The sequence below is a fragment of the Epinephelus moara genome, chromosome 5 (genome assembly GCF_006386435.1).
Source record: "Epinephelus moara isolate mb chromosome 5, YSFRI_EMoa_1.0, whole genome shotgun sequence".
NCBI classification, from domain to species: Eukaryota; Metazoa; Chordata; class Actinopteri; order Perciformes; family Serranidae; genus Epinephelus; species Epinephelus moara.
The window spans coordinates 35,172,613-35,193,244 of record NC_065510.1 but is presented as its reverse complement, the minus strand read 5'-3'; the positions used below and the strand labels follow the sequence as shown (position 1 = coordinate 35,193,244).

The 20,632-nt window shown below is 40.5% G+C and overlaps 1 protein-coding gene across 3 annotated transcripts in view; it reads left to right on the top strand.

Annotated features, from left to right (window-relative positions):
• LOC126390667 (phosphoinositide 3-kinase regulatory subunit 6) overlaps positions 1–20,546 on the top strand; it is a 29,076-nt gene extending 8,530 nt beyond the window's left edge. The window contains exons 1-21 of one of the 3 annotated variants that reach the window (XM_050045069.1): positions 293–431; positions 1,932–2,016; positions 2,242–2,346; positions 2,860–2,951; positions 3,142–3,210; positions 3,832–3,964; positions 5,589–5,658; positions 5,791–5,995; positions 6,870–7,017; positions 8,638–8,724; positions 10,031–10,274; positions 10,848–11,132; positions 13,573–13,675; positions 14,716–14,838; positions 15,743–15,850; positions 16,019–16,121; positions 16,229–16,290; positions 16,543–16,633; positions 16,744–16,805; positions 16,942–17,048; positions 18,003–20,546. In XM_050045069.1, coding sequence (XP_049901026.1) covers positions 1,959–2,016; positions 2,242–2,346; positions 2,860–2,951; positions 3,142–3,210; positions 3,832–3,964; positions 5,589–5,658; positions 5,791–5,995; positions 6,870–7,017; positions 8,638–8,724; positions 10,031–10,274; positions 10,848–11,132; positions 13,573–13,675; positions 14,716–14,838; positions 15,743–15,850; positions 16,019–16,121; positions 16,229–16,290; positions 16,543–16,633; positions 16,744–16,805; positions 16,942–17,048; positions 18,003–18,159 — 2,412 coding nt within the window. In that variant the 5' untranslated portion in view covers positions 293–431; positions 1,932–1,958 and the 3' untranslated portion in view covers positions 18,160–20,546. Of the gene's footprint in view, positions 1–292; positions 432–1,931; positions 2,017–2,241; positions 2,347–2,859; positions 2,952–3,141; positions 3,211–3,831; positions 3,965–5,588; positions 5,659–5,790; positions 5,996–6,869; positions 7,018–8,637; positions 8,725–10,030; positions 10,275–10,847; positions 11,133–13,572; positions 13,676–14,715; positions 14,839–15,742; positions 15,851–16,018; positions 16,122–16,228; positions 16,291–16,542; positions 16,634–16,743; positions 16,806–16,941; positions 17,049–18,002 lie in introns of those variants that run through there. The other 2 variants (XM_050045070.1, XM_050045068.1) reach the window with 2 other exon arrangements.
• The last annotated feature ends 86 nt before the right edge of the window (positions 20,547–20,632 follow it).

Below are 20,632 nucleotides of genomic sequence, written 5' to 3'. Positions count from 1 at the left end.
GTGTGTGTGTGTGTGTGTGTGTGTGTGGGAGGGAGCAAGAGAAAAAAGCGAGAATGTCAACAGGAAAGACGGCAAAATCTTACGAGTCATACTGTATGTCCAAAAATAGAAACAAATCCAAATACATTTGGCCGGGTTATGACTCCAACACCTGCACATGCAAACACTCTCTCCTCTTTCGTCTCTCCGCCTCCCTCTCTCTTCGTCTGTGCTGACACACACCCACACTCACCCTCTCACATTGCTTATCCCCTATCACAACCTCGTACCCTCTTACAAGAGGAAATACACTCAGCAGTGTGTGGCTGTCCTCACTTGCCTCTGCCTCGCTCTTGCTCTCTCTCTCTGTGTCACACACTTGTTAGTTTCAGTACAGAGATCGTAGCGTGTGGATGTAAATGACCTGCAGGTCCGTGCTTACACAGAACAGGGTAAGTTTATAAATTTATTTCATTTCAGTATTTTATTAGCTACGTTACACCTGTTTGCTTTGACTGGTAAACGATTAGGATAAATTGATGAAGATGGTTTTGGCAGTTTTGTTGGCCTATAGTGATGCTACAGATAAACGTTTTGACATTTTGATTTACTTTAATTGTTGGCTGAGAAGTTAACTAACAAGTTCCATACAGTAAAAACATTTGGTGTTGCCTGTTTTGAACATGTTTATGTGACTGAGGGTTCTTATAATAGAACATTTCTGGTATTTCTGTTGCACTTAGTTTACAATCAGCCTCATGAGCTGATTTACGGTCATGATGCTGCAAGCAGAGCATTAGAGTTTATTTTTAGGAATTTGCCCAAAAAGATTCAAAGCATGCCAATCAGTAAAAGTCTCATCCACAACTCTCAGAAAGAAGCAAGTCCGTGTGTGTGTATCAGTGCTGCAGGAAATGCAGTTTCCTGTGGCAATTAGCGCTTAGTGTTTGTTGCGGTTTTGATGGATTATTTATGTTGGATATTTTAATTTTCATCATGAGGGATCTGAAACTGATCAAGTGTGATAAGGGTGATTTTTGTTTGTGTAGATTTGGCCAAATTTGACTATGAATTTAGTGTTGGGGAGGTTTGAGAGGTGAGTCACAAAGCTGTGTGGGACCTGAGATAAAGTAAGTGGTTTAAGAGTTGAAGTAGGTTGAAGGTATTTATAGGAACACTTTCTCACGTTGATGGGGAGGGTTAGTGCGGACCACTGTGTGTTGGTAGGTATGTGGGTGTTTGTGTGGCTACACTTTAATCCCTAAACTTTGGGTTTAAAGGGGCAGTTCACCCCTAAATCAAAAATACATATTTTTCCTGTCACCTGTGGTGCTTTTTATCAGTTGTGGTGTGAGTTGCGGAGTGTTGGAGAAATCGGCCGTAGAGATGTCTGCCTTCTCTCCAATATAATGGAACTAGAAGGCACTCTGCTTGTCGTGCCAAAAAATATGTATTTGAAATCTAAACAGCAATGTCTCTTTCCATAAACATGACATGGCTACTCAAGATAATCCACAGACCTTATGTGAGTGATAATGAACTACACGGGCGATATCTCCAACACTTGACAACTTATACCAAAACAATAAAGATGGATAAACAGCGCTACAGGTAAGAGGAAAAATGTGTAGTTTTCATCTAAGGGTAACTTCCGCTTTCACCCTTCAGCACACTGGCATAAAGGTAAACAGGAGGTGATATATTTCACACACAAATACAAGAAAGAGAAACGTAAAGTAGAGACACATGTAGGTAGCAGCCTGCATGTGAACTGAGAGTTTTAAATAGCTTCATTCAGTATGTCTGTGTGCTGTCAGCAAGCAGACGGAAAGAAAAAAAAACGCACATTTACTGTCAGTAACATCAAGCCAGACAGACGGTCCACCCACTTGACCTCGGACATGACAGAACATGACTGACACTTTCCGCCCATGTCTTCTTTCTAATTACAGTTGATAGACCCACAATGCATGTGAAACATGACCAACAAGGCCCCCTGGGATAACTCAAGCAGTGTGTGCAGCATGGAGCCAACAGGTACACTCAACACATACACACTCAGATAAGCACACACTGTATGCAATGATGTGGATACAGTATGTGCAGAAAAATATATTTGCTAACATATGTCTGACTTTTATGTTTATTTATGCTCTTTGCATCATCGTTTTTCTGTGTATTTTTCAAAAGATACTGATACTTCTTGAGCAAAGCCCTTACATATTTAGACTTTAACACCCAACCTCTCAACTTTATTGTCAGCTGGCTACTCCCCCACAGTTCCAGAGCCAGAACTCTACCGCAGCATCCAGGCTGTGCTGCCCAGGGACACAGACAGCCAGCAGAATCCAGACTGTTATAACAAAGGTACTATAAATGTATTACAACACACTGAAATAAAGTTTTTTTCTAAGCACTGATGTGGTTTTATTTGTTTGTGCTGTTGTCAGTGCTCACATGTAGCGTGAAATCTAACAAGTAAAGAGTTTGGCAACAGGAAAAAGATCAACTTCAGCATGTAAATAATGCATTGGCATTAGCAGTGGTTCAGTATATCTGCACATGTGGATTAGACGTCACAAAACTGACTCGCTTCTTTGCTGAAGACTTCATTTGCTTCTGTGTGTTCCTGTAACCAAAGCAATTCCAGCTCATAAACCACCCTGAAGAGATATTTACTGAAGTCAGGCTGTGAGTGTTAATCACGCTGTGGAACATTTGGCTCAGTCAGCAGTATGAGGGCTGTTCAGTTGTTAGTCATTGGACATATTTTGGATTAGCACCGTAATGGAGAAAAGTGTGACACATTTAGCAAGTTTGTGTTAGGCCTGTGGAAATCTTGCATCTGCTAATGGCTTATGTGTTGATCTGTGTGTGCAGGCATGCTGAGATGGACTCTTCATAAGAAGGTTCAAAACAATCCTGCCAACAGCTTGTCTCTGGTGTGGGTGCTGATAAAAGAGCTGGAAAAGGTATGTTATCTCAGCTGTGGCACTGATGACACTTTGAAACTCTAATTATATACCAAACAGCTGTGTTTTGGTGCCAAACACTGAATTGTTTGACCATATTTTGATTATTTTTTACTGGTAATCTGTCAATCAACTGATCACATGTACAATGTGCAGTGGAGCCCTAACAGTGTGTGTGTTTTCTCTGTAGGCTGAGAGATGGGACTCTCGCAAATGCATTATCCCTCTGCTCCACACACTGATGTATGCCATCATTCAGGTACAGTATCTCCTTCACATGTTTGCACCATGAAAAGCTGCCTTTGAATTGCTTGTTCTACTTGTTACATCATTTATTGAATACGTACATGACGCTTAATCAACAGCCACACTGAGTAGATCATTTCTGTAATTTTACTATCGTCAATCCTTCTTTGCAGTGTAAAAATTGATATATATATATGACAAAGTACATATGGTTAACCTGATTGACAACAGAGGCATAGGCACACTGCCTCATAAGACAAATCTCCAAATCAGCCAGACCGACACGTTCCTAGACAGTGTTTCGTTGGCATGCCAACACATGAAAAGTAGGGAGTTTCATCAATGTTGCTGCAAAAAGTACCTAACTGGAGAAGGAAATTGGTTTTTGTTTTTGTAACAAATGTCATTAAGGAAGTGTACACCTGAAAAGATGGCATTCGGCCCTGAGCAATATTTTTCCTCATATTTGAGCCACAACGTTATATGACAATTACCATTCAGTTACCGTAAAAGGAAAATGGTAATTGCTTTCCTTACCGGCATTGGTCTTAACCTGTGTGTTTGTGTGTGTGTGTGTGTGTGTGTGTGTGTGTGTGTGTGTGCGCGTGTGTGTGTATTTTTGTTGCTATTCCAGACAGCCTACATTCCAGATGAGCTGTACAAGCGGGTTTATGACTTTTGTAAGAGACTCCTGACCTACCCTCATCCCTACTGCACTGTGGGCCTCAGCTACACGAGGCAGATAAAAACTGAACGCTCCATTCCAGGTATGATTTAACTCTCAGCTTGGCACTGCGGTCTCATTTCATAACAAAAAGAGGAGCTTGAGCTTAATCAGTGTCATCTAGTCATCAAACACAACACTTACAGCCTGTAATGTTTTGACACTTTAATATGGGATTCTGTTTGTATTCATAGCTAAACTGTTTAATTTGAAAAGTGACTAGCATTGATATCACTCTTTGTCTCTTTCTCGACCTTTCTTCAACATCAAAGGAAATAAAAGTCCTGTATTCTAGATCAGTGATGACGGTGATAATTATTCACAGGTATTTTGTCATGATTGTGTGCTGTTTTTTTTTCATTTTCCACAGAGGCTAATCCCTCAGGCAGGTCAATCAACACTTTAATTGCTTATTACTCATACTGTTGACGTGGGAATTAAATGTCTTGACCCAGTTCCAAGAAAGGGCAGTAAAGGCAGAATAGGACCGGATGATGTGAAGAAAATCAAATATCACAATGTTTTTTTAAAAATATCTCAATATATATATATATGATGACAATATTTTAGGGCTGACTATTAGTACTTTCACAAAATATTTACACAATGTGATTTCTTTAAAAACAATCATCAGTAATGTGGATATAATGACTGTGGATGGTGGTTAAAGGCAAATATCACCCCTTTACCACCAAAATTAGCACTTTATAAAGGTGAGAAAAATTTCCCACTGCCAGTAGATAGGTATGCCTTTCCGTTTATTCGGGTGTGTCACAACCAATGTCATGACCACACAGGAAAACAGGTTTGTAAACAGCAGAAAGCAGCATGGAGGCCAATGAGAATGTGGTTAATTCTTTTTATATCTGTGACTTACTCGGTCTCTCTTCGAAAGTCAGTGATGACTCATTTGGAGCATGTTTGAGTGCTGCTTTGGCAGAGGCTGATGAAATTTGTTGCAGCACGTCATTGCATTATGCTGGAAAAGGTGCAAAAAAATAGCCACTGATCTGGGTTTTATGTTTCTGTCAGTGTTGATGGGATTTATAGATGATAGATACCCATCTACTGCAGAGTGATTTGTCCTTGGAATAATAACCTTTCCCAATAAGAAGCCAGATGTCAGTGGGTGTTAGTGGGGTTTTTTTGTCCAGTGGGAAGTAGGCTTAAGAGAACAGCTAGGACAGTCTGATACTTAAAAAACATTACGTCAGTTCACTGTAATGCAGTTACTTACGATATCCAAAATCTAATATCTAGTCTCATGCCACAATATCAATACAATGTCGCTATGTTGCTCAGCCCTGAGGCATGCCACACATGAGGAGAAAAACTGCACTAAACCAAAGTGAAAGCAATGAGCGAAGACAACAAATGCAGCCAAACCTAAGAAATCTGAAAGATAGTGGATGCTGGAGTAACAAGAAATTGACTGACTGACACCGGCTTATGCTGCAGACTTCAGCAGCCAGTCAGACCAGATGAGACGATTTCTCCCCTGACACTGCCCTGCGGGGCCCTGCAGCAAGAGTATAACAAGCAGAAGGCCATGGCTCCAAGAAAAGCCAGATTATGGTTGCTGTGATGTTAAATGAACTGTCTACTCATCAGTCATGCGTCAGTTAATCCGTATGAGGATTTGCATTAAATGCCTGTTTGATCCACAGGTCTGATGTACCAGAGGATGGTCACAGCAGAGCAGAGGCTAAAAAATGAGCACTATCCCTTTCAGGAGAGGTGAGTCATAAATTAGAAATGTATCACATGTTTGAGGGTACAATAAAAGCCTTGGGTAAGATTTACAAAGGCTTATGTAGTCAAAGTTGCCTCCCGTTCCATCACTTAAGTCTGTCATGAACATCCCTGCAGGGTCTTCGTTCTTGCTGACCCAGAAGTCTTTGCTGGTTCTTTGGGACAACTCCTGGTGGGAGATATTGAGGCGTCCGCTTCAGTTTCAGACTCAAATAGATCTCCGAGTCCTCTAGATCACATGTGCAGTGTGGTCCAACACTCCATACAGGCTGCTTTAGGAGCAGAGAAGTGCAACGGACCGAGACTGGCTCAAGCCTTAAAGGTCAGTGGAACTGCACAACACTGTTCAGTTGTTCTCATTTATTGCCTTCTCTTTTCTGGTTGTCTTTTGCAGTCTTTGCAGTGTGTGTGGCCCTTCATAGTTGTTGTTACTGCTATTATGCTTTGTCTATTTCCTGTTTGAGTCTTGTTCTGTTCAGGTTCACCTGGTCTGATCTGCTCTGTTATAAAACCTTCCTTATACTCACAAAGATTTGTAGATGTGAATGTTTTCCGCATACTTGCCATTCTCTCTTATCGAGAGCCTGGCTCAGAATTCCCCATTTTTGATGGTTTACTTTATCTGAACGTACTTCTGATTGGGTCTGTTTGTTCAGTTGAATTCACATCTTCTCTTTATAATTTTATATATATATTTCCCATGTGAATGTGCAGTGCTGTCGGTCAGGGGGGAGTGAATGAGCTGCTTGTATCATGGAATCATGGGCATAATCTCCCTGGTAACTACACATAGAGCATGTTGGGAGATTTCATTAATGATTGCAAGTCCTTAACCAGAACGATTCTCGAGCTAGGGAGTCAGGACTGGGAGAATATAATATTGTCGGGCTACGTTTTTGGTAATGGCAGTAACTTTTTCAGTTTTTGCCACTGGATTAAAAACAGTTTAACAGTCCCTGCATCATATGTATGTGTTATGGGAAACATCCTGAATGAAGGTCTGTCTGCTGCACAGTGGAAGTGTCTCCTGGCACCGATCCTAAAGTAACACCTCAGCAGGACGCACAGGAGGGCAGACACACACGCGCCCCACTAACCCCTCACCTCTCTGCTATTTATACAGACTCTGTATGTGTTTGTCTTCCTGTGTGCATGTGTGGTCAGTCACCAACATATGTTTGTGTGCTTTGGAACAGGACATGGGTCAAGACGTTGAGTCGCACTTTCAGGAAGTGTTGGCGGCTTTGGAGCAGAGCGCAGAGGAGGGCGGCAGAGGGGATGGGGGTGCGCTGAGGAGCCGTCTTCAGAGGCTGTACAGCAAGATCCTCACTGACACAGACTCAGGTAGGAGCTCACTGGAAAGCATAAATCAACTTTTTGGTGTAGCTTAAACATCAATAAAGGAAGGAGAACTGAAAGAACCACAGTCTGGACCGTCTGAACAGTCTGAACCACATCTGGTTATGTAAAAGACTGGAGTCTAATGGAAAAGGGGAAGCAGCAAGAGACGGGACGAGTGTGTTCATGTGTCGGATGATGTTCATGCAGTCTTGATATTAACTAATAAAAACATTCTGACCATACAAATGATCTGTACCAAAGGAATAGTTCAGATCTTTTGAAGTGGGCTTGTATGGGGGACTTATCCATAGTCAGTGTATTACACACAGTAGATGTCAGTTGGTGCGTCCCTGTTTGGAGAAGCAGGCTGGAGTCTGACACAGGATCTAAGCAAGTACTGCTGTGAAGGGGTCAGCTACAAGACGTATTGTAGCCACCTAAAAAAATCAGTTTAAGTGTACTCTATTTTCACTGCTTTACCTTAATGTCAGAGGGGAACTGAAGCTGTTGTATCGTTTTTCTTAAAGCCAGACTCCATTGAGAAAAACAGTGATTTAACATAACTGAACAAAGGAGCTGCTCGTCGACAGCTGCCTCGATCTGATATTTTGTTTGTTACCGTGTGGCTTTAGAGTTTAAAAGGATTACTTCACAGTCACAGAATAACACAAACAAACTAACTGATCGAAGCAGAGGTAGACCAGCAGCTCCCATGTTCAGCAGCCAAAATTAATGTTTTTGTCAATGGAGTCTGGTGGCTGTGACGAGAGCATAGATGCCTAATGGAAAGGTAAATTGGTGAAAATACTGTCAATATGGCATACACTTAAACAGCCACCATTGGCTATTTGGTTGCACTAAATGACATCTCCTTCAGTTGTAAAGGAATGATGAATATGGCATGGATTGTGCGTGCATATTATGCTTGAGTCCTGTATTTTATCTGATTTCTTCTTTGGCATATTCCATTGGCCATTGTCATAGTTTGCAGTCTGAAAAAAGCATTCCTTCTCTACCAAATGTTGAAAATTGCACATAAATTTGTGGGTTCTACAGAGCTCTCACATGCTTGTGCATGGGCTGTAAGAAAGGCAGTTTATGTGACTGGGGCAATGTATTAAAATTAATGGGGCAGGGAATTATCGCATGACTATCGCTACATCATCTTGGGCTCGTACTAATTATAACTAAGTTATTTTGCTGTAAGCCAGCACAGTGGAGTGCAGTGTTCTGTTCAAGCACACATTGCTAGGTGATGGACATGTTTTTTGTGTTTGCAAGGGTTTGACATCGTTGGTTGTTGCTGAGATCAAATATGTGACCTTGCCTCTATGTAGCAGTTTCCTCCACGGCCAAATCAGTCGAGTCAGTTGTCTGTATTTTTATCATTCTCAGGATATCTATTTCCATGACATCCACTCTTTTCTCCCAATGTTCTCATGTCAGCAACCCAGTCCAGTGAACCTGCTCTCCCCTCATCCCAGCTGTGACAGTGAGGGATAGACAGAAGTGTTTACAGACAGGAAGTTGTGGGGGTGGGGAGGTGTTTGTTTTGAGTGTCATTGTGACAGTTTTGGTTTCTTCCTAACTCTCTTCCTCCACGTGCATGTGTGTGTATTGCAGAGCCATTGTCCAGTGAACAACTGCGTGACTGCCCTCTTCCTAACCCAGAGATGAGCTTCCACCTGTGGACCGAGGATCTGGATATCTGTGAGTAGCTTTGGAAACTGTGGGGGGTCTAGAGGAAGTCGTTACTACCAGTCAGCTGAACTAAAAAAAGGCTGAAACTGGAATTATTTACTCACAACTGAGCTGACTGAAGTGAACACTTTTGCACTGCTGTTCAATAAGCGTACACAGAGAAATCCTTAGTTATTTATACACCAACAGTGGCATCACGAGACAATTACAATTAATTAAATTCATTTGTTGTTTGAATCAGATCTTGAAGACAGACTGTCCGCACTGTTATGTGCAAGTAATTAGGTTGGATTTGTGTGTCCTCATGTTGTCCTCATAAGCGCTCCGCTAGTAGCAGCATGGATCTGCCCAGCACTTCTGTCACTCTGGATTTGACATTTTCGTTGTGTGTTGTGTTCAAAGACACTTTGAAATCTGAATTAAGTAGCTGGAGTGTCAGGACTGAGACGCATCTGTAGAAAGCTGATCAGAATCGCATGTCTGAACAAGGCCTTTGGAAATCATTTTGAAATTCTGAAATGACGAAAGTAGATGCCTAAAAAAAACAATTACACCACTTTCAGTGTGGCACAGTGTGAGAATGTGTGAGGGGTAGATTGCTCCTCAAAGTTAATCAGAGTTAGACTCAAGTAATGTAACAAACAGATTTAACTGGAACAGATTTGTTTTGAATCAGTGGAATTGTGAGACTGACTATGCCCAAGACAAGTGTACACTTACAGTACGGCCTTTATGTTCTCAGTGTAGGATGTCATACAGTAAAAGTGTAAATCATCATACTCAGTGAAACAGTACACGTGGTAAAAGCTCCGGTAGCTTTGTGTGATTTATAAATGAAGAGGTTATGTCCTGTCTTGTGTTACATCTTTGATAAGATACTGTATACCATACATTGTTTACTGTAAAGGACAGTGACAGTTGCCTGTAAGCACTGCTGCATATGCAGCATTAAATACTGAGATATCACATGGCAGGCACGTATGTGAATAGATTCTTTAGATGGAACTGTAGTTCTCTCTCAGGGAAAGAGCCAGCATGTGTACTCTGCAACCCCATAACAAAACGGTTTGACATGGCAGAAAACACATGTATGTGGTCTGTTTATGACGAGGCTGCATGTGAAGTGTGCACGTGTTCTAAGCCCAGATAAATTATGACAGTTGGAAGTGAATAAACACAGAGAGAGCAGCTGAGATGATTATTGAACGAAGTGTTGTTCTGTGTTGTGTCTCTGTGCTGTGGCATGTGACGTCTTGCTCCACGGGATTGTCGACCTCTGAATGACTTATAATGATGAATGTTGTGATGTTGACAGGGCGAGAGCTGGCCAAGTGGTTTCGATCCAGCTCCATGTCGGAGCAGTTCTCCCTCAGCCACGAGCAGGAGGACTTTGAGCTGGGTGAGTCGCCCAGTGACCTGATGCCGTCTGACATGACGCGCTTTTCCGTCATGTCCAACGACAGCGGCATTGAAAGAGACCTGCCCCCTGGCTCTGATCCTTCCCTATCGTCATCTCTGGACACTGCCAGCATGAGTACATCATGGGAACAATGCAAAAGGTAAATTCAGTACCTATTAGTTTACATTAAGTAGATGCCTACTGTTAGTTTCATGTATTTTACTTAATTTGCAGTCTCTGCAGCCATTTTCCAAAGCATACCTTAGGTTTTTAGATTTTTAGAGCCAATGATTTCCATGAAAATAATCCTGAAAACACTTAAAATCAGTTGATAATAAAGAAGGTAATCCTCACTGAGACCATTTATTGTAGGTCACTTGATTTTTGGTTTAAGAAAACACTTGCACAAGGATTTAAAAGTTGTTTCCTGAACTTGAGAATGTGTTGCTCATAATGGGATCTGTTGAATAACTTGTTTTGGTTTCCAAGCCTAGAAAAAAGTACAAAAGCACACCCATCCAGATTGTAAATACTAGGCGTTGACAGAAGGACATGTAAAATGCTAGAGAGTGAAGATCCTCTTTAGACTTCTTTGGTCAGAGAAGGAGCTAAATGCTCGAAATGTCACTCGGTGGTTATTAAATGTACATTCATGGGAACATTTGCTAGTGTGCAGACTTTGTTTCCAAGCCTTACATCATTTTAAAATCATCAGGACTTTCCCTTCTCTCAGTGAGCAAGATTCAGCAAGGCTGTCACGGCGTGGAGGCATCAAGATGAAACCATCTGTGAAGGACAGTATGGCGCTGATGCAGGACACCCTGGAGGAACACGCAAGTCTCGGAGGAGGAGGTGGAGGGAGGGGTGGAAGAAGAGGGGAGACTCTGCAGAGGCGGGCAGGTGGCAACGCGATGCAGAACCCCTTCCCCAAGCAGCAGAGACACTTTACTGCCAGGATAGTCGCCATGGGAGATGACAGGGTGCTCGGCCGCCTGGCCAAGGCCTACTACTTCCTCAGGTGAGGGACTCGCCGTGTCTCAAAATGCAGATGAGAGATGATGAAGCGTCTTTCACAGCAGCTGTGGCTTGTGTGTGACTGACTGATCTGGTGCAATATATTGCTTTCAGTTTGACATCCCGTTAGTACATTGTACTGAGGTAGTTTTGTGTCTCTGGAAACTGAAATTAACACATTATCAGGCATGCTGGTCTTTCTCATGAGCACTAGAACACAACGTTCCGATACACTTAAATCTCACCACAAACATTGGGTTACTCCTCTTAAATAGATAACATGAGATTCTGGAGAAACTTGCTCCTTTTCTGGTATAAAGAGGAAAACATATTTGCTCGAAATGACTGTAAATAAAATAGAGTTGGGAAAAAATGCCCCTCTCTAATGCAGGTAAAGTTTATAATCTAGATGGAAAAATATTTTGGCATAAAAATATTTTTGGTAACTATTAAGATACACATATTCACCATTTATTAGCATGAATAATAGACGCATTTTGGCTCTGTGCCTTATTCTGCTTGACCATGTTCTACAGAATAGTTTTCTCTCAACAACCTCCTAATTAGTGCTAATTGATAGTAAGTAAGAAAGTTGTTGTACATGAATTACAATCTTAATATGCTTTGCTGTGATAGTACTGCAAGAATAGTCATTCTTCTTTTATAACACAAAATAAATATAGTCATTTTATATTCAACAAAACACGACCCTACACATGTTAATAGTGTCCACATAACTCTAAAAGAAGTCTTTCTAACTCAGAATATGTTTCCTGTATTGCTCAACTAATTCACTTGTACTTTGTCACTTACTAACCCACACAGGTTCCCTATTCTAAAGTTGCCCTCTCTTGACAGTAAATCCATTATAGCACACAACTACCAGATTAACAGACTCCATTCTCAAAGAAGTATTTCACTGCTGGAAAGATGGTCTATTCATAAAACTGGGCTGTTCGTGCGGTAGAAAGATGAAAATACTGTTGAAATTAGATGCTACATGACCATAGAAAACACAGGAAAACCACTACCAGACTACCAGAATACACTGCACCCCACCTGACCGTTAGACTCTCCTGCTGGTGGGTGACAAAATGTAAGCTTGGCCGTTTTGAGACAGGAAACAATATGGTGGCCGGCCGGTAACAAACAATCTAGAACTGCAGTTAAACAGTAAGTTAAAATATGTTTCTGAAAACATTTAAGGTGAGAAATGAAATTGATCAGCACTGCCTAGTCTTATACTTTGGTCTGAGTTTGAAAGAGACAGGGGCAAGTCTCTTGATCCATTTCAATACTCTTTGTGTCAATGGTGGCAGACATTCAGAAATGAGAAAGTACAATCTGTAGTCCAAGCAGTTTGAGCTGGAAGATGAGCAGGGAGGCCTGCGCGTTGGTGGGATGGAGGGAAGTTTACCACAGTTCATGTACTTACGTTACCTACATTGTTAAAGTACAAAGCTGGTTGAAAATCGGCAAAGTATCCCTTTGAGTGATTTACATCATATAAAAAATGGAGGTCTATTAAGATGCACAGGTTCTGTTCCTATTCAGTGACAGGACAAAGTCAGCATATGCAGAAATATCACCTTTATTAATGGATCCCTTCAGAGATTTTTAAACATATCTATTAAAAATATACTGCCGTATCACTTAAGAATAAGGTGTGTTTATTCCAGTAGTTGTGTGCTGTAATGGATTTACTGGGTGTGAAGAGAAAGCTACTTCAGAATAGGGAACCTGTGTGGGTTGATAAGAGTCAGACTACCAGTGAATTACTTATTAACAAGGCGTCACTTTACAGTGGGCCACTATTAACAAATGAAGTTGTGTCTTTTGTATAACAATGGACCACATTAATTAAGTGTTATTAGGAGAAACACATCTTCCTTACTTCCTATCAATAAGCTGTAATTACTGAGGTAAAATTCTCAGACATGGTCATGAAGAGTAAGGCATTAATAACTGCTTTATAATGACTAATAAATAGTCAGTATACTACTAGTATGCATGCTAATAAACAACTAGTTTATGGTGAATATGTGTACCTTAATATCAAGTGTTACATGTTGTTTAAAATAGCTGATTAATTCCATTTGATTGAACACTTCTGGATGTAACATGGATGCTTTAAATGTATGGTGTAATTTATTTTTTTCACAGTAATAGGTCGCCTAATGTGGCATATTTACATCTGAATCTAAATAAGACTAAATTCCTTCTCAGCTGTGTAAAGTCTAACATTAACAACATAATTTGATCTGAACTGGAGGACTATTAAATTCCTACTTTACATTCTTTCCATGTGAGGGTTGGGAAGCAAAGCAGCACTTCTTCTATTGTGAATGTCATACGTCATATATTGAAATCCAAAACCTTTTTACTGCTCATTCAAGCGTGCCCACACTCTGCTTCTCACGAATCCATTTGGTTTGTCTGTGCAGGAAAAGGGAAGCGCGACGGCTTTTTCTTACAATGAAAATCAACCTCCAGTTTTACTACATCCCTGTTTGCAGGGCCGCCACAACTCCCATCTCCTCTATCAAGGTAAGGCCACTTCCTCTTGTCAACACGCCATCAGCCTGTTATTGTGTGAAAGTCAACATAACTCCAGAGATAACAAGATAAATGGCTTCTGACATAACAGAAAATCAGCACGTCAAAATGCCCATTACAATGCTCTCATTGTATGTTGAAGTGATAATGTAGTGACACTGCATAGAGACACTCCAAAACATGGAATAATTATGTGCCTGTTTCTAAAAAAAATATATGCATTTGCTATTTTGTATTTTATTGTTCTTGGTGTTGTTTTATATTTTCCATACCATATTTTACTATTCTGTGTAAATAGTGCTCACTTTTCTTTCTAATGATCAGTTTTTAGTCAGAAGTTTTATTCCTTTTGTCCAAGGCCAGTGAGATTACCCTAAAGTAAATGTTATTTGTAGTGTCTGTTCTCCACCAATGACTTCCTTCTGAACAGGCCTGAGTTTGTTATTGTTAAAAGAATAATGATACCAGTACCAATGCCAGTATCCTGAAAGCGATACCAATACTGTACTTCATTTGATACCTTGTTCTTTACTTCATTTGATACCTTGTTCTTTACTTCATCTGATATCCATCATGTGAACGGAAGCCACAGGTGTAATGTGTAGCCTAACTTTAGAAGGCTTTGGTGGCATCTCAACACATGGAACTGCCAACTCCATCAAATACGCCGCACTTGACTTCAGGATACCACAGACTGTATAGATTGTAGCTGCTTGTGTGGGCCAGTTACATGTTGCTTTGAACTGAAGAACATTTGCGGTGATTGGCTGCAAAGAAAAACCCCACAGTTTTTTTCCTAGATCTGAATACAAAAAGAATCGAATGCTTGTATTGTTTAACTGGGGAAGTTTTCAGGGTTTCAGTTTATGTTAAAGGCATCTAAAAGTGGCCCATATGAATTTTGTAAGGAAAAACAAAAACAAGTAAACACATACAGTAGCCAGACAAAGAAAACCTTCAGGCTCACTCACTGCTGTCAATTTTCCACATTTGATGTATTTTTTGTTCCACTTTCATGTTTCTTTTTCCAGGAAAACCTCAGTCAATCCAAGGAGAATCTCTGCACTCTTGGTTCCTACCTGAGCATAGTGGACCCGTGGTACAACTCTAACATCAAGAGTTTAGGCTGCATGATCCCCAAACTGGCTAAGCTGGTACGATAAACTTGTAAACAAATCTAAGGAGGAAATGCTTTTTTTCTCCACAGCAGGTCTACGTTAGATAAAGCCATAGTTTCAGTTTGAGGGACTCAGTTCTCAGTAGTTTACTTGCACATTTTCTCTTTCACTGTATTTTCTTGTCTGAATGACTTACAGTCACTGTAAGTGAAAACGAAAATGTCCTCACATCACCACATCTAATTTAAGGTGGCAACTGCGTTCTACATAAATTAAAACACAGGAAGTTGCATAACATCTTAGTTACTTACTTAGTGCGAGGAAAAAAAAAATTGTTGATTTCACTGAAACCATAGCTACAGTCAAAGACATCTTAACACTTTGCTGATTCTCTAAGCCTCAAACAGGAAATAGACTTACAATGAAACTGGACAAAATATGCAAAGGAACATCTACAAAATAAATAAAGTTTAATGTAATCATTTGTAAATGGTATAGTGTACCAAAAAACAATCCATTCCTTTAAATGACATGTTTTTATGAGAATTGTAGAAAAGCTTTTTTGTTCTAGTGTTGAGTGCGCTCTGGCTAAATCCTTCCTGTCTTTCATTTCCTTTAAATACTCAACTAGATAAGTGTTTTTTCTCGAATTCATGCATCCTCCTCCCTTTTTGAGAACTTTTCAAGTTACAGGAAAAAATAGAAAAGCATGCACTTTTGAATGGTTGAGGTTTTATTCATATTGCACATAAAGTATGATGTAAGTTCAAATTTAAATGCAAAACTTGTGACTCTGGGCAAACTACCAAGCACTGTTTGATTACCTGACAGACAGTCGACCTTTTTAGTGACTCATTATATTCACTTCATGTGACCCAAGTGTGACCACAGCATCATGCAGGCAGGAAGGTTAATTTTACATGACTTTTGTCTCCCCTAGCAACAGATGAGCCCAGGGAGACCAAAAGAGCCCTTCGTGTCTGATGTCATTTCCTATTACGTTCGTGCCGGCCAGCAGCCTGTCTACTTCACCATCTACTTTGTTAAGGTACTAAGATACATTATATGTGCCTTTGTTTTGTTCCTGAAGGTTAAGAGCACAGTGTGCGCTCTGATGTGAAGCATCTACTGAGCTAAACAGCTTTATACTAAAAGGTTTTATTACAGAAATATTTAAATGTATTTTGAGTTTTAGAATTTGTTTGTTTTCCATTAGATCACATTCACCAGCATGACAAAGGATCCTGTGGAGGATGTGTTTCTCACCCATCTAGAAATGGAGTTTCCCGAGTTCAGACAGATCTCAGCGTCAATTAGAGGTGAACTAGCAACACATGCACATTGTCTTTTCTTTGATGGTTGTGCACACCTGCCTGCCCATATCTGCGCGCAGCCAAGTTTAACAACATGCCTGTCTCCGACACAGATAAACCAAAGAAGAGCTCAGCGGAGGTATGCGGAGCTGTTGTCTCGATGAATTACAGAAAGGTAAGTTGCTTTTTTTACATTCATTATTTCCTTATTAGATTACCATCATGGGAGCTTCACTGTAGCCACATGCCTTCTCAATTACTGGAAGAATTGCTCCGAAATTTCCATTTCAGATTGTGTTGTTTGTGTGCAGGTGGCCCTTGTGTACATGCATAACCTCTGACACTTGGGTGCTTTGTTTGTGTGCATGTATTTCTGTGTGTGTGTGTGTGTGTGTGTGTGTGTGTGTGTGTGTGTGTGTGTGTCTAGGTGACATTAAGTGGACGAGACGTTGACAAAGGAATCTCAGTCAGGACATCGGGAGCCCAGATCAATGCTATTCCCTCCAATGAAGCAGAAGGTTCACTATCATCTCTTTTACATTATCTCTATTCAAGACTCAGTCCTACTGTATGTTTTATTTTGTCTTACACTAATGCTCTGTATTTTTCCTCTGCCTTCATCTCACAGATCTGAACTGTTTGACACTGACACTGAATGAATCTCCAACAAAGACCAAAAACAACACTGTGGTGAGTCTAAGCAATACATGGTTCAAGTATTTCTAGTGGATTATCCTCACAGAATGTTTATGTTAAAACAATGCATAGAACGCAAGTGGTTTATACAACAATAATTCCTTTCATCCTTTTACTGTGAAATTCTCAGGTGTCAAAGATTCGGTCCAGCAACATTAAGATTCGCACTTTGGAGAGTCGCTCCTTCACTGTTACACTGGACAGAGACTGTCGCAGGACCTACAAAAATGTGCAGAGGTGAGACAGTCTCTTCTGTACTGTAACTTACTTAATATTTAAACCTGTTTGGTGTTTCATTGATTTGAAAAATCATCATCCATAGCCATCATTGCTACTAAAGGTCTAGTAGATCAAAGAGACCTTGATTATTTAAAGGGACAGTTCATCCCAAAACCAAAAACACAGATTTTTCCTCTTACCTGTAGTGCAGTTTTCAACAAGATTGTTTTGATCGTAGAGATGCCTGCCTTCTCTCAAATATAATGGAACTTGATGGCACTCTGCTTGTGGTGCGCCAAAAAAATACATTTGAAAACCTTAACAGCAGTGTCTCTTTCCAAAAACGATGACCCAGTTACTCAAAATAATCCACAGACCTTGTTGTGAGTGGTTTCATGTAGGAACTTTTTTCTTACTACCAAACTACACCCACCAACCGTATCACGATGTAGAAGGAAGCATGCATGAACTCATGGGAAAGAGGCTTGTGCTTGTCACAGCACAAGATGTAAACATTAATGGCATCCTCCAAGGCTAAGGTGTAATGTTAGCTAGTTCATAAGTTCAAAGACATTTCAGTTTATTAAAGGGTCATGATTTCTGGAAGGAGACATTGCTGTTTAGCTTTTCAAATGTATTTTTTGGCACTATAAGCACCACAAGCCTAGTGCCATTGTGTTCCATTATATTGGAGAGAAGGCAGACTCTACAACCGATATCTAAAACACTCTGCATCTTACACCAAAACAATCTAGACTGACAGGTTAGAGGACAAATATGTATTTTTGATTGTGGGGTGAACTGTCCCTTAAAGGTCTCTTTTGGGTTTGAAATTGCTCTTGACATGCATCACTTTCTCTTAATTGCAAATTAAGATCAAGCAGCTAGTAAGACAGTCTTGGTGGATCTAGACCCAGCTGCTGTGCAACCCAAACTGACGGCTCTGTTTTTAACATGTTTGTGTTGTTGTAGCATCGAGATCTCCCCGTGCCTTGATCCGGGATACTGCGTCCAGAAAACCATAAGGTCCAAATTCAAGCTGGGAGAGGACAAAGATGCCGGACTGAGCAAATACATGAACAAAGGACTTCCTCTACCAATCAACACATTTGCTGGCATCATCACTTGACATGGTGGAGTAAGCCCAACGAGAAACTTGAGAATGGAGACCACCCGGACTTTGTTTTGATAGCAGGAATGGTTGTTGCTTCTGTAAAAAAAACAAAAAAAAAAACAAGTCCAGTCTGACACATGAAAAGACAAAAGGAATAACCCTTGAGTCATACTGAGCTGCTCCTGAAACCAAAGTGTTTCATTTCTGTCAGTCAGGGCCAACTGGCACGAATGCAAAAAGACTTTAAATCAAAATGCAACACATCGTACAGTACTATTGTCACTTCTCACTTCTTGAAGTCAGTGGAATAGCCTGTCTGCTTCTTTTACAGTAACAGGAATAACATTGTATCACACTGTGGGGTATGACTGAACTCCTAACAGTGTGTCACTCTTCATGAGTGAACTATTGTACACACCTAATAATGCCAAAGAACAATTCTGCCTGTGAAACTAGAGACACGGGCAAAGAAACATAAGTAAGCAAAGTATGTATCTGTACACATCAAAGATTTCAGGACTAGTGATATCACTTATCATGTGATGTCATAAAAATCTGGAAAAACTGTTTCTCCAAGTCACGGCTTGGTGAGGCAGATTTGAAGGGTTGATTGTAACAGCTACTCTGCTTCATAGACACACTACTTTTTACCACCTTATTGACACACACACACACACACACACACACACACACACACACACACAAAACAACACAGACTCACCTGGCCTGTCAGCGAATGAAAGATTGTGGAAAGACCGGTACGATGACGGCTGACAGTTAAATGTTGCCTTCGTCTTAGCTGAATCATTCAAATAACGTGTTATTCCCATACAAATTACAAGCTGTTATGAAGGTGAACGTGATTGACATTTGCCTTGGGTTTAGTTTTTGGAAACATTCTTGACATTTTTCACAACTACATGCTGAAGCTACATCCACGTGTCAAGAATTACTACAGAACAGAAGCAGCTTTTGTGCTTTACTGTATCAGACAGACACGGGGATTATGCACAGCCTTAGCTACATAAATTATCTGTTGGACTTAAGACTGCTGACTTCAGGCCACTGTCTGCTACCCAGACGTGCAACATTCTGTTTCACTCTTGACAGTATACAGGAAGGACAGCAAAATTTAGGGGGAGGCTCTCAAAGTGAAACTCGCACACATGCTAGTAAATGTCTCAAGGTGCGAGAATCATCTCTGACCATGTGTTCGATGATGCATCAGTGTGCTAACTTGCATCTATTTGCACTTCAACAGCAGGTTTGTTTTCTATTATTCAGCAACAGTGTGTAAAGCAAACACCCTCTGGCTCCTAACTCGTCAAATATGGCAGATTGGTCAGTGGCCCTATGCTTCAAAATCTGATGCTCTCTGTACTGCTGTAGCGTCAGTTTTGGACATGACAGTCTCCATATCAGTTTCCGCTCGTTACACGCTGCAGTGTCTTACAAAAAAAACCCCTCTATCTTCAGAGGAAGTAGTAGTTTTGCAATTAAATCCACATTAGGTTAAGGCAGCTAAAATACTTGGTTAGGTTCAGAAAAAGGATTATGGTCTGGGTTGAAATAACTACATTTGATACAATAGCTTAAGAAGTATGTGGCATTATTACTGCCATGTGATGTATGCCGATAACTATGTTACATGGTTAAAAAAAAACTCAAGTAGACTTTTGGTTTCACATGGGACACAAGCACTCGTCTCCTGAGTGAAAGTCCTATGTGTGTGACCCATCCACCTCCCCTCCCTCCCAGTCTTCTCTGAGTTTCTCGCTCTTTCTGTTATGCTATTGCTGGGGACGGGATCACATCGGAGTTAACTGAAAGCCTGGTGTGTCTCACAGAGATGCTGTGGGGTGTCTTGAGTGTCGGTAACAGAAGCCAAGGGCCACTGACCAGGCTGCCTTATTCAGATACCCTGGGAATGACAACGGGTCGGTTAAGCTTAATAAGACAACATGTGTAATTATGTCATTACTTTTCATGTCATAAAGACATGACAAGTTATTAGAGGGCCATTCAAGACACGACACAACTATTTGACTAAGCTGTTATTCATAAAAATGATAAAGCTGTTGTTCTTGCCTCAGAATGATTAGATTACACACTCAAGAATGGCTCGGAAGCCTATTGATGCATCTCCACAGGTATGATCTCAGGCAGTAAAGGTCAACAGCCTCAGGAACTGGAAGTGATGTGTTATACTGGCAGGGTAAATTCATGAGTTTGGAATTCATGATGCATTTTGCACATTATTTTTCACCTAACGACATATGTAAAGAGGATGCCATTAAAATCAAAATGTAATTGTGTAAATAAATGATTTTGTTTTTGTAAAGCGGTGTTTGTTTTTTGTAATAAATCCAATAAATTTCGAAATATATATATTTTTCTGAATACATGACCTCTGAGCTACTTGAAAAGAGGTTTGATTTAGAAAAGACTGATGCACCTTGGACTTGGTGACTTCTCCCGAGCTGTACGT